Below are 12,578 nucleotides of genomic sequence, written 5' to 3'. Positions count from 1 at the left end.
TTAGTTGAGGGGCATCCCTGTATTTCCAGTAATACCTTCCCCCAGTTATTTCTAAGGGTAGTCTCTATATCCATGGATTATTTTTAAGTGATCTATAAAAGGCAAATAAAAAAGTAAACCTCTTGTCAGTACAGACAAGAATCGTTAAATAGGAACTGCAGCTCATTTGATCATTTTTAGGCAAAAAAGAGATGTTAATTGTACGTTACAGTCTTAATGAAACTTTAAGACAGCACACTTTTTGCATTTTGATTGGGAACTGCCAATTCATAAAACATTTCTTATTTCCAGGGTGCATTACAGTGAGGCAGGGCCATCTGCAGACATCCACAGCCACAACAACTGTGGAAACTTAAGATATTATTCTTTTCCTGGGCAGTTTCTGCCCTTTTTTGTTGGATTTGTCGCACCAGTAGCTTTGCCAGCAGGGCAGAACGCATGAGCTCTCTGTGCTGTGTTTTCACATACAATGCATCATCTCTGTTTAAAGATCTGCCAGGAATAACTAAGCATTTAGGTTTAGGATGGAAGCAGATTATGAGTCCATATTCCATTACGCAGAATCTGCTTTAGGAATGGTTAACTCTAGCAGCAAGGAAAGTGGGAAGATGGGCTTGGTTACTTCTTGCGCGTCTCCAACTAGATATTCCAGATTTTATCTGATGGCGCGATCAGGCATACTGTCAAGTTCCCATGCCTTCCCGACTTACTGTGTGTCATGGAAAGTTTCAGCGTGTGTACCCCAGAGTGCAAGGCAATGGGACTTTGCTTTAGGTCTTTGAGGATAAAATGTATTAGCTTAAACCTCTTCGTCTGAGAGGTTCTAGCAGATTCTCTGCTGTGCCCTGCCAGGGTACGCACAGCTAGGCAGCTGACACATTTTCTACTCTGTAAACCATCATCACTCCATTGTGTGTTTGAACCCAAGAAAGATCACAGGACAGTAGTCTGATGGACAACGTTTACTTAGGTTATGAGAGATTCAAGGTCAAGTACTGGTCTGAATCATGCATAGCACAGGCTTGAGCTATGGCTCCCACACCCTAGCTGAGGCCCTAGTGATTTGCCCATCTTCGTAATTCATCTTTAGGAAAATAATAGGGGGGCAGGAGGGGGGGAAGAGGGAGAGGGAGGAGGCGGGGGGGGGCAGGGGGGAGAGAGAGAGAGAGTAAGCCTTCAGAAGGTCTCTGACGTTCTCCTGGTGTAGCATTACAATTTTTTTTCTTTGTAATCTCAAGATACTTGGAATGACAAAACAAAATAGTGTCCAGTCCAGGTCTGATAGTGATGATAAAAATAAATGTGGATATCACATATCTATATATCTATATATATATATAGATATGCTGATTTAAAAGATTTTTTTCTTTTTGTCCAAAGTTATCTTCTTTTTAAAAGCCTTTATTGATTTATTCTTAAGCCCTTCAACCAGCAACAATATTCCATTAATGAGAGTGGTACAATCTGTGAAGCACACGAAAAGGAGAAGTAGCACAGTAATGAAGGAGGGTTGGATGGTTCACTATACAAGCAAGGACACACTGGTAAGAATTGTTAAGGAAGACCTGTCTTACTGTACGTACTATGTGATAATACAGAATCAAGTCCTAACAATACTTTGATAAATTACAGTCACTCATGTAAGGCATATTTTGCAGTATTTGTGATTCATGAAGTCCTGACTCTTGTCATAACTGAGGACTGGCACTGCTTGTAAGAAACAGGAGACAGTTAAAACACACAAAAAATATCTGAGTATGTCAGTTGCATTATCATAGGCAGCCAAATGTGAAGACATTCTGAAGGAAGTAAAAAATAATGTTAGCACCTTAGGGGTTCTGGAAAGTAGCTTTACCTTCCAGCTGCAGTCTCCTAGATGTCTTACTGCTAGGTGAATTGAGACTTTTGTAAAATAGATTTAGCGTAGAAAAAAGTTATTTTCATTCCGACCTGCTAAAACAGGAATAAAGACTTCAGTATGTGGCCTTCTAAAGTGAGCTGGGGTGTTATAACTGATACAAAAAGAAAGTTTAATTATTTTAGCAGCATACCTGTAGCAAATTGTGCTGAATGTAATGCAGACATCGAAGTGACATTTTAAATTTTTAAGACTTGGACAATTTGAACAGAGCTAGGTTATTACCAAAACAACAGAGGGTAGCCCTATAAATCCTAAACTCAAATATAAAGTTCTCATGAAAATCTTGTAATAGCAAATGAATCTTTATCATTCACAATTCATCTCTTCAAACTTAGGTGAAACATTTTGGAAGTGATGCTTTTGAGAAATGAACATTTCATTAATTTACTTGGAAAATGCTAGAAAGATTTTTTTCCCTTGTTTTTCATTGCAGAGGAAACGACACTACTGGAGACTGGACAGCAAATGCATTACACTTTTTCAAAATGATACTGGAAGCAAATATTACAAAGTAAGGAATATTTTTCAATCTCTTTCTGTACCAGCAGAATATAATGACTAAATTGCTGAATTAATAGATACTTGCTGAAACGCTATACACAAGTAGTATAACTTTGATGTATGTTTGTTTTCATTATTTAAGCTACGTATGTGTGTTTTGCCTTTCACAAACAAGTCTCAGATCAGAAAGGTGTCAGCTAACAAGGATCTGTAAAATACATGTTGTGGAAATGGAAGGTTTTTATACAGGGGCAATCCAGTACCAGCGACAAATTCTGCCAAGAAACTCATCTGACATTCTGTCATTCATAATACAAATTCTTTCCAAACAATTAGGTATAATATACATTATTTTAATTCTGTCCTTTGGACATTTTGATTTTTATTGTAAAAGATTGTTTTAATGCTCATATCCTTTTACGTGAGGAAGTTAAACTCCTTAGGCATTACTGCAGTAAGTTTTAATAATAGAAAGTATTTTTTTCATATGGCTTCCTCTCAGGGAAATGTGTCAATGAAACGTGCCCTAAGTGTTACTCAAGATGAAACAATCAAGTTTACACCTATGTGAAAGGTGGATTTGGAATCTTAATATTGAATAGATTTATTCTGCAAATAATTTATAGCAAATAAATTTTATTAAATAAGGAGTCAACAGAGTTTAATTTTCTAGTGGAGTTCTGTTGATATATGGATGGTCCTACTCTTTTCTGAGGGCATCGCACTGCTCTCTTCGATAAGTTTAATTAAATAATTAAAGTTCTACTTGGTCTTGGAAAGAAACATTTAGTATTTTACCATCAACAGTCCTCTGTGCCATGGAGTTTCAGGTTACAAGAGCCTTTTTGTTTGTACAAGAAGCATCTGGTTAAAAGCAACAGCTAATATCATAAATTGTTAAATAAAGTTCATGCTTTAGTTTTATATGTTGATAAACTTTACATAGAAAGTAAAACATTTTTTCATTTTAGGAAATCCCATTGTCTGAAATTTTGTCTCTGGAACCTGCAAAAACTTTCACTTTGCTGCCTCAAGGAGCCAATCCTCATTGTTTTGAAATAAGCACAGCAAATATAGTCTTTTATGTTGGAGAAAACATAGAAAACCTCTCAAGTGTTCCACTGAATAACAGTGTTATCACCAGTGGTATTGGCATCGATGTGGCACGAATGTGGGAGATGGCAATACAGCACGCCCTGATGCCCGTCATCCCTAAAGGGGCATCAACTGGGTCAGGACCCAACCTGCACAGTAAGTTTATTCATTTCCTCTATTTCAGATAAGTAGAGTCATATCACAAATGACATTGCTCAATCTTCTGCACACATTGAAAGGAAGTATTGCACAGCTAGTAAAGGCTATTCTGTCATGGCTTATCACCTGTCTGCATATTATTTTAAACACCACAGTTTCTCATCCATATGTTTCCAGTTTATACTAGGACGTCTGTATTAATATACGAGAGGCAGATTTGTTAGCAAGCAAATAGTGGTTATATTAGTAAGGCATCTCATCCACATTTGTGTTGCTGACAAGAGTAATAGCTTCCTTGTGCAGAGGCATCAAGTTTTCTGAGCTCCATTTGGGAATTGATAGATTTTTCCCATCGTGACCATAATTTATGTTTCTAGCTACCTGCAGAAGCAGCTCTTCACTCTTTAGGTCACTGCAGTATAGATGTTATGCTCCCTTTCATCACATTTGGCTGTACAACTGCCACAAACATTGTCCCATGGTGAGATGAAATGAGCTCAAGTGTGAAGAACAGCTGTTCTAAGCACAACAAGGCATGGATGTTACCCAGGACCAAAAGCACTGAATATATCTTTGCCTCCAATTTACATACCTTTGGGTAATTCTCTAGCAAAGATGACAGCTTATGTAAACCAAACATGAAACTCATTTAAATCTAGCTCAGGTACTGATAACAAAGTAGCACAGAGCAAACAATTCTCCACTGCTAGGCATGTGCTGCTGTGGTTGCTCTGCTACTTGTACTCAGCCTGGTCAGTGTAAAGCAAATTTAGATCTGTCTACACAATTTGGATTAGACCTTTTGTTGCAATATGCACCCGCTTTAGCACTTGACATCTGGATGCTATTAATGCAGCGCGAAATGCTAATGAGACCGCAAGCCCTTCAGAAACCAAGTAATACAACCGGCTGTGGCATTACATCTCCAGGCACAACAGCTCACATATCAGATTAGATCAGCTATGTCCTTTGCTTTCTCAACTGGCTTCCTGCATAAAATACTGTCAAATTCTGGATGTTAGCTAAACAAGTCACCTAAAATGTTGGACTGGGAATGACAGCTGTCTTCTCTCCTTTTTGGGTAGTTTGAAAATTTTCGTTACAAGTTAGTAGTTATCTTTGGGGTTTTTGTGCAAAAATTAAGGTCATCTGAGACCTTTAGAACAATTTCCTGCGGGGAGCGAGAATGATCGCAACCTTCTGTCTTCTGCTCAAAGTGTAAGACTTGTCCATGTCTTTGTCCATGCTTTTTTTCATGTAAACACAAAGCAGTACATACATTTGAAATCAAATTGGCAATGATAAAAAGTCTCTACATAACTGAAACATTCCATTCCAAAACCAGTCTGTTCCTAAGGAAGGGATGAGGGAGTAAGCCATATGGGGCAGAAGTTACTCATGCTACTTACTGCAACTACGAGAGGTGCTGATGGGTAGTAGCATGGGTAGTAACAAGTGTCTTCAGTGTGTAATACAGGCTTTATAGTAGAGGACAGTGGTTTTGATGAGGCTGAAATCCATACAAAGAAAACGAAAAGTCAACATGAACAGGATTCTAGGCAGAGGTAGGACACAGAAGCAGCAATGCTCCAAAGAACCATTCTTTCCTCCCCAAAATGACATCTTTGTGTAATAAATTTAGCAATAGTCATATTCTCAAGTTTTGTTGAACCCCTCAGTAGGTTTGCAGTTCAAAATGCTTATGGCAACATCCTAAGCTCTGAATTTGTAGAGGTTGGATCTGATGTTTGTTGTATTAAAGCACAAGTGCAAGTTTTTGTTTCCGTTACGTGTTTTGATAATGTCTCTTAAGCCAGTTGAAATGCGTATTACTTTTAACAGTATGCAGACCAATTTGAATGCATATTGGGCTTCATCTGAATAGCATCAAATACATTGTAGGTGACACTATAAATAAAAATGATTATTAAATCCACTAAATAAAAACAGTTTACCCTAGTTGCAGTTATGTTACTTGCAAGAGGTATAAAGCCCCAAAATAGAATGGAAAAAAGCAATAATAAGCTTATAAATGGGAATTACGAGATTCCACTATTAAAAAATTAATAATGAAATGTATAATTCTGTTCTTTTCCATACACTGCAAAACTGTTGTTCAAGTCACATATTTGTGGGCTGGTGTAATTTTGTATTGGCTGGTAGATGAACAAGCTGACCTAATTGGTCCAATTTCTAGAGCTGTCAGCAGATATTGATGTAATGTAAATGTCATTTCCTATTACTACATGTCTGAACTAAAAGCACAGCAATCTAAAGTATATTTTACTTTCTTCCCCAGGGGATATATCCATCAGTATATCTGTGTCAAACTGCCAAGTTCAAGAAAATGTGGTGAGTGTTCTCTGGATGCTGGTGCTAGACATGCTGTGATTAAGCTTGCGAAGTCATTGATCTGTTTTGCAAAGAGGAATGTTAGAGGAGTTCCCATCATCCATTTTTCACTTACTTTGTAGAAATTAACAAACAATTAGCTTTCCTAACTTTTGAGAAAAATCATCTTCCTGGCACCTTTTCTTGAGACACAAGAATTACATACGGGTAATTTCACTTAACACAGAATTTAATGATGGAACCTTGCAGGATGTTAATTACCAAAAGGAAAAGTGAGCTGTAGAAGTTATTAGTTCATGGAATTTGTCAACTGAACTTTGTAAAGCTAATCACAAGCCTTGATAAATATACCGTTTCCTGTCATCACTGAGAGATCAGATATTCTCTGTTGTACAAAGATGAAACTCTATCGGCAGGAAGACTTACATATGTTGTTACACATACGTAAAGAATTCTGGGTTTCTTTTATGCTAGGACTGTTAGACACGGGACATGAGGTCAAGGTAAACAGTCGCACCACTTCTGTCTCATGGGCAGAGGAAATAAACAGGACTCCCTGCATCCAAGTAAAGCTTTGGGGCAGTTCTGGTATTTGCCAGAAAAAGATTGCCTGCTAGGGATGTGTCCATTTGTTTCCTAAGAAAAAGCAAGACAGCCTTTATTATCAACTCCTTGGCATTCTTTTGCTCTTCATTGTATATGCTGCTGGTTAAATATCAGGTAATTGAAACTGACCTCCAAGATTTGAGGTTTGTTGGAGTCTCCCAAATGAATCTGCTAACAGCTCGTGCTTTAGCCTGTGTTTAGGCACTAAGAAGCGGTGAGACGTGACTCCCTCTCTGGCACAGATGGAATATTTTACCCCTCTCAGTGGACAAACACAAAAAGCCAAAGCCCAGAACTGCTGATACTCACAAAGCTTTCTATAAGCTAAGATACCACTTGCTTTTCCATGGCTGACATGAGCTGACATAGGAACTTTTTCAAGAATATTTTAAATTCATAATTTCTCCCTTTGCATAAGACCCAGCAGTAATTCCTAGATCTGGGATCCTGGGACATCTGGATAGAATGTTGCTAACAAGACCTTCTGTGTTTCCATATGTACTTTCGTCTTCAGATTTCACAAAGTTTAAGTGTAATGCTGTGTGCTGGGGGCTACTTGCCTGGAAGATGGCAGTGGCTGAAACCTATTGAAGATTCGGCAGCTTTTACAGCAATTGCAGTTAACGTGGCTTTTAAGAAAACCTGCGTGAATGTTTTTGGCAGATAATATATTTTGAAATGTACTATAGTAAATGTATGCTACTTCCCACTAGAAAAAGCAAATGAAATTCAAATTTTGTTTCCATATCTCAGGGCTTAATATTTGTTATGTTTATATAAACAGGACATTAGCACTGTATACCAAATCTTCCCAGATGAGGTGTTGGGATCAGGACAGTTTGGAATTGTTTATGGAGGTAAGGCTTTGGTGTGTTGTACAGTTATGCTTAAGATAGAAAATTTCTTGAATGGTGGAAGTATTTGGACTCTGAAATGTTTTGTTACAGAAATTAGCTGCCAATTGTTTTATATGAGCAGTATTCATTAAACAATGAAGCTGGTTTTTGTTGACAAAGTCTTTTTGTAATATGAATTTTTCTACCCAGTAGTGGGTCAGGGTATATTAATAGCTTCATATTCTCTATAAGTTTTAGTAAAGAAAACCCTGAAGTGCAGAAAACTGTTCTTTTTGAGAACTATAATGAATGAAAAAAAAAAAAAAAATTTCTTCTTCCTGCTGTTTTTCTTGGCATGTTTTTGTGAGCTTTTTTCCTTTGTTTTTCAGTAGTTTGTTAGAATTGTTTCTCTCTCTTATTTTCTTATCCATTTTTCATCTCTTTTTCCTCCTTTTTTTCAGCAGTTTTTGGGGGTGTATTTTGGTACAGCTGTTGTTTGAGACAGTGTGAAGTGAGAACTAACAACGAATTTCTCACTGAAGAATCTCTATGACGCTCTGATAAACCTGGGACATGCACACACATGCCTAAAGGCGATCACTTATTTCATTATTTGCTAGTCTGGAGCTACTATCGAATGACTAAGTCTACAACATGCCAGTTACATAGAATGCAGCTTAAGTACATGAACAAGCATATATATAAGAAAGTTAACTTTGCATCTATGTTGTTGAAATGCAGAGCTGACTTTCTCATGTGTATGTTTCTTACGTGTTTAAACAGCTTTGTCAGATGATAATAAGAAAAATTCTCTTGTCAAAGGGTAGAAAGAAGGGAAACGACACAAAACTTTTAATGACTTAGTGATTTAATTTGCTGCAAACCTGCTCTGAGAATTACTTGGTTGTGGCCATTTGTACAACCCAGTGAAAGTGGAACACTTTTCACAATTAATCATGTTAATTGATAGAGGCCTTTTGTTTTATTAATGCAGGAAAACATCGCAAAACAGGAAGAGATGTTGCCATTAAAATAATTGACAAACTAAGGTTTCCAACTAAACAGGAAAGTCAACTTCGTAATGAAGTTGCAATTTTACAGGTATTTTTCTATTCTTTTTTACTGCATTAACTCCATTTATACATTTCTGTAAATACCAGATAATATGATAATTATTTTAATTGATAATCACTAGTATTTTTGCAAAAATACTAGTATTTTTGCTGCTTAATCTGCATAAACAGCCAAGACCAAATGTATTGGCAATGTCACGTTAGGAATTTCTGCAGTTTTGAGCACCAGGCACAATAAGGAAAATGTATGTTTGTTAAACTAATTTGAAGTTCATCTGTTCTCCTCTACTGTCCCTAGAAATTTCATGCCTGTTGCCTACAGGTTAGGCACACAGTTTAAATTATGAAATACTGAAATGTTTTCTGGTTTAGGGAGGTCTGAAGACTGACTATGTAATGGTAAAACCTACTGATCATGTTGAGAAATCTGGTGCTGTATTTATCTTTAATAGAATCTTCATCATCCTGGGGTTGTAAATCTGGAGTGTATGTTTGAGACGCCGGAAAGAGTGTTTGTTGTTATGGAAAAACTCCATGGAGACATGCTGGAGATGATCTTATCAAGTGAAAAGGGCAGATTGCCAGAGAGAATAACAAAGTTTTTAATTACTCAGGTAAGAAATTAATTATAGACCTAGAAGGAGATTTCAGGTCAATTGTTATCACTGTTTCTTACATTTTGCTTTTGGCATAATTTACCTGTCTGATTTATGAAAGCCTGAATTGTAATATCAGGGATGGTGAGACAGCTTTGTGTACATTATCTGATAGGTAGTGGACCATTAAGAGGACCTAGAACTAGACACATGTACAGCTGTCTGGCTGCTGGATGGAAGAGCCATCAAGCTACAGTTTCTCATATGCTTGAAGAATTAAGCACAAGAAAGGGATGCAAAGCACTAACAGCAAACTGTTGAAGACCTACACAAAGAAAATTTGAGCCTCTTGAACTGCCCCATACCTATCCATTGCAGTTCGTACAATGGACTTTTGTGCATATTTTCTGTGCTGAGATTGGATCTCAGCACTACCTCTGATTAAATGAGTCTGGTTTCCTGTATGACTTCTGTTAACAATGTGATCTGGGTTTTTTTTTTTGTTCTTCCTGTTGTCATATTATCATACTGCTTCTTTGGCTGCCCATAATACTGGTTTAAATTTAGATACACAGTTGAGTAGTGAGCCACCTCAGAGTCAGAGCAGCCTGTGTTTCAGCAGTCAGGAAAAAGAAAGGAACAGGAACAACAGTGTTACAGCAGAATTTTATTATTTGGGGTAGAACGTAGCAGGTTCCCTAGTTTTCAGGCTTTCATGGGCAAAACCGCCACCAGCTTTAGAATTTGGTTTCTTGCCTTCCCAGGTTCGTTCAACCTCCTTGCCATTCCCTGCTCTAATATAGGGGGAAATTCTGGCAGCCCCTGACCAGACACAAGGAATGGAGTTAAAGCCACAGGAATAGGATGGATATCTGTTACACTCTGTTGTCATGTTCTTGTGTGTGTAACAGAGTAAAAATACATGCAGTGCTCCTTATGCTTTCTCTCCTCAAGAAAATGCTTAAATTGGATCACATAGTATTTCCGTGAAATTTTTTGAGTGAATTTAGATCTGGAAGGTCATTTTGCAAATGTTTCTGCATCCAAAGATTTCATACAAAAAAGTAAACAAGTACTTAGAACCCAGTTTTTAAAAAATGTTTGGAATATAAAGTCTTTGGAGAGGGAAAAATAATAGTCCATGCAGTGAAACATCAAGAAAACTTGAGGCACAGCAAATAATAGCTGACGTTTTTGCTTTTTCATTTTTTTTCCATTGTAGACATTCTTGTAAAAGGTACGTTCTTGTTGGATTGTTTCTCTCTACACCAGTCCTTGCTTCTCTGATCACTGATATTGTCTGAACAATACAAAATGAACAAAAAAAAAGTATGACATTTAAAACTGAATTTCTTTCTGATTTGTTTCTTCACAGATCCTTGTTGCTTTAAGACATCTTCATTTCAAAAATATTGTTCATTGTGACCTCAAACCAGAAAATGTGTTATTGGCATCAGCTGATCCTTTCCCACAGGCAAGTAGAAAATACCCTTTCTTAAGATAAATTGTTCAAATTAGTAAGTGTTAGCAATGATTACTTTATGAACAAACAGAAAAGTGATTAGTGACCTGTCTGTATCTCCTCCAGGAACTACACAGAATTTTTAGATAAGAAAAAACTGATCACTTATTCAAAAAACTTTCCAAAGAGGACATGTTTGAAAATCCTTGCCTTTTGTCATTTGCCTAAAACATTCAACTAGATTTTCAAGTGTGACATAACTACTTGTGCGATTGTTTCTAATTTGCTCACCATTACAGCACAAATTACTTATCTGATTGATTTGGTCCAGATAAGTGACAATTTGCAAACAGTCACCAGAATGACAGTTATTTTTCTGAAAGTTAGGGTAGAGGTCATGAAGAACAAGAGCTTCTTCTTTACTTTTATGAATTTAAATGCCGGGTAGATTGAAGAATATTTAAATATACTTTCTGGCTCATATTTCTCATTAAAAGGTATTTGTATCAGCTCCTGTTGCCTTTGATCTGCAGAGTTCATCTATAATCTCTTCCAACTGCCCATATTCAAAAGGAGCACTACTGATAATTTGTAAATTATACGAATATCAATAATTGGAAAGGAAGGATCTATACTGAGGCATTGAGAATTTTTAAGCAGCTAAATCTGTCCCTCTGAAGAAATCAGACAAGGAAGTTTGCAGAGAGTCAGGGTGTAACTAGGTCCACAACAAAATAAAAGTAGAAGTTCAAGAACTAAATTTTGTCAACTTGCTTGATTTAGGAAAAAGCCATAGGTAAAACAATTTTACTGTTTGCTGTGTTCTTACGCTATGAATGAATAAGTATTACTTTATATTACTACTTTCACCAGGAGCCTGAGCTGTTAGGCCCATCCAAAACTGTATTCCTTTCGTTCTAAGCTGTCCTGTGTTACTGATTTTACCGTGGTTTATCCATGGAGTGAAGGAGTAGAGGAGATGCAATGGACTGATTATCTGGTCCAATGTCTCGGTGGAATAAGGGTATTCCTCTCAAAGAGGAGTTTTAAAACAAGTATGCTTGAAGGAACAGTAGAGATGCATCTTGCAACTAAACCATGATAAGAGTTCCTCAACTATGTGTTTGATAATAAAAATAATGTCTGTCTTACTATAGCATTTTTCTTTAAACAGGTGAAACTTTGTGATTTTGGCTTTGCCCGAATCATTGGAGAGAAATCATTTAGGCGTTCAGTTGTAGGAACACCAGCCTACCTTGCTCCAGAAGTGCTGAGAAACAAAGGCTATAACAGATCTCTGGATATGTGGTCTGTGGGTGTCATCATTTATGTAAGCCTCAGTGGTACCTTTCCATTCAATGAAGATGAAGACATACATGACCAAATCCAGAATGCCGCTTTCATGTATCCACCTAATCCATGGAAAGAAATTTCTCATGAAGGTAATATCTGTTTGTGGCTGGTTTTCATATAAATGCTAAAAAAGAGTAGATGTGTTTTGCTTTTATTTTTTTTTTCCCCTGTACATACTGGTGAAAAAAAAAAAGATTTGAAATTTCAAGGTACCATAATGTACCATAATGTAATGTCTCTGTTTTGTGCTACCAGCTGCTTTAGACATTTCCTGCAGAGCATGTATAGACTGCATATGGCGTAATCCTCTAGCATGAGATCTCTCCAGGAGGTGTTGAAGGAGGCACATAGCCACCTACAGATTGGGTTGCTATAGAATCTTGTGGGGAACCTCAGCTGCTGGAACTGGTGTTGCTTATATTTACTTCTGTACCTCTTCTTTCAGCTCTAGTGCCTCTGCAGTCTTTTTCTCATTCTACTTGTGCTAGTAATTTAGTTTCCATTCAGTAGGATGCTGTACCCTGATAGTCTTTCTGCGGAGAAGATAAAAAAGACTGAACAATTCCAAGCAGATGAGGTTTCAAGAACAGTGTGAGAAAGTGTCATAGAAGAGACTTTTGCAGA

The 12,578-nt window shown here is 37.1% G+C and overlaps 1 protein-coding gene across 2 annotated transcripts in view; it reads left to right on the top strand.

Moving 5' to 3' along the window:
• Window positions 1-12,578, top strand: part of PRKD1 (protein kinase D1) — a 150,248-nt gene that overhangs the window by 122,615 nt on the left and 15,055 nt on the right. For both annotated transcript variants that reach the window (XM_050897979.1, XM_050897978.1), the window contains 9 exons: window positions 1,421-1,544; window positions 2,355-2,432; window positions 3,394-3,673; window positions 5,976-6,028; window positions 7,419-7,491; window positions 8,465-8,571; window positions 8,996-9,157; window positions 10,515-10,613; window positions 11,776-12,043. In XM_050897979.1, coding sequence (XP_050753936.1) covers window positions 1,421-1,544; window positions 2,355-2,432; window positions 3,394-3,673; window positions 5,976-6,028; window positions 7,419-7,491; window positions 8,465-8,571; window positions 8,996-9,157; window positions 10,515-10,613; window positions 11,776-12,043 — 1,244 coding nt within the window. The remainder of the gene's footprint in view (window positions 1-1,420; window positions 1,545-2,354; window positions 2,433-3,393; window positions 3,674-5,975; window positions 6,029-7,418; window positions 7,492-8,464; window positions 8,572-8,995; window positions 9,158-10,514; window positions 10,614-11,775; window positions 12,044-12,578) is intronic.

Source organism: Gymnogyps californianus, chromosome 5, assembly GCF_018139145.2.
Source record: "Gymnogyps californianus isolate 813 chromosome 5, ASM1813914v2, whole genome shotgun sequence".
NCBI classification, from domain to species: Eukaryota; Metazoa; Chordata; class Aves; order Accipitriformes; family Cathartidae; genus Gymnogyps; species Gymnogyps californianus.
Note: the sequence above shows the minus strand (reverse complement) of the source record. Positions and strands in the feature narration are given on the sequence as shown.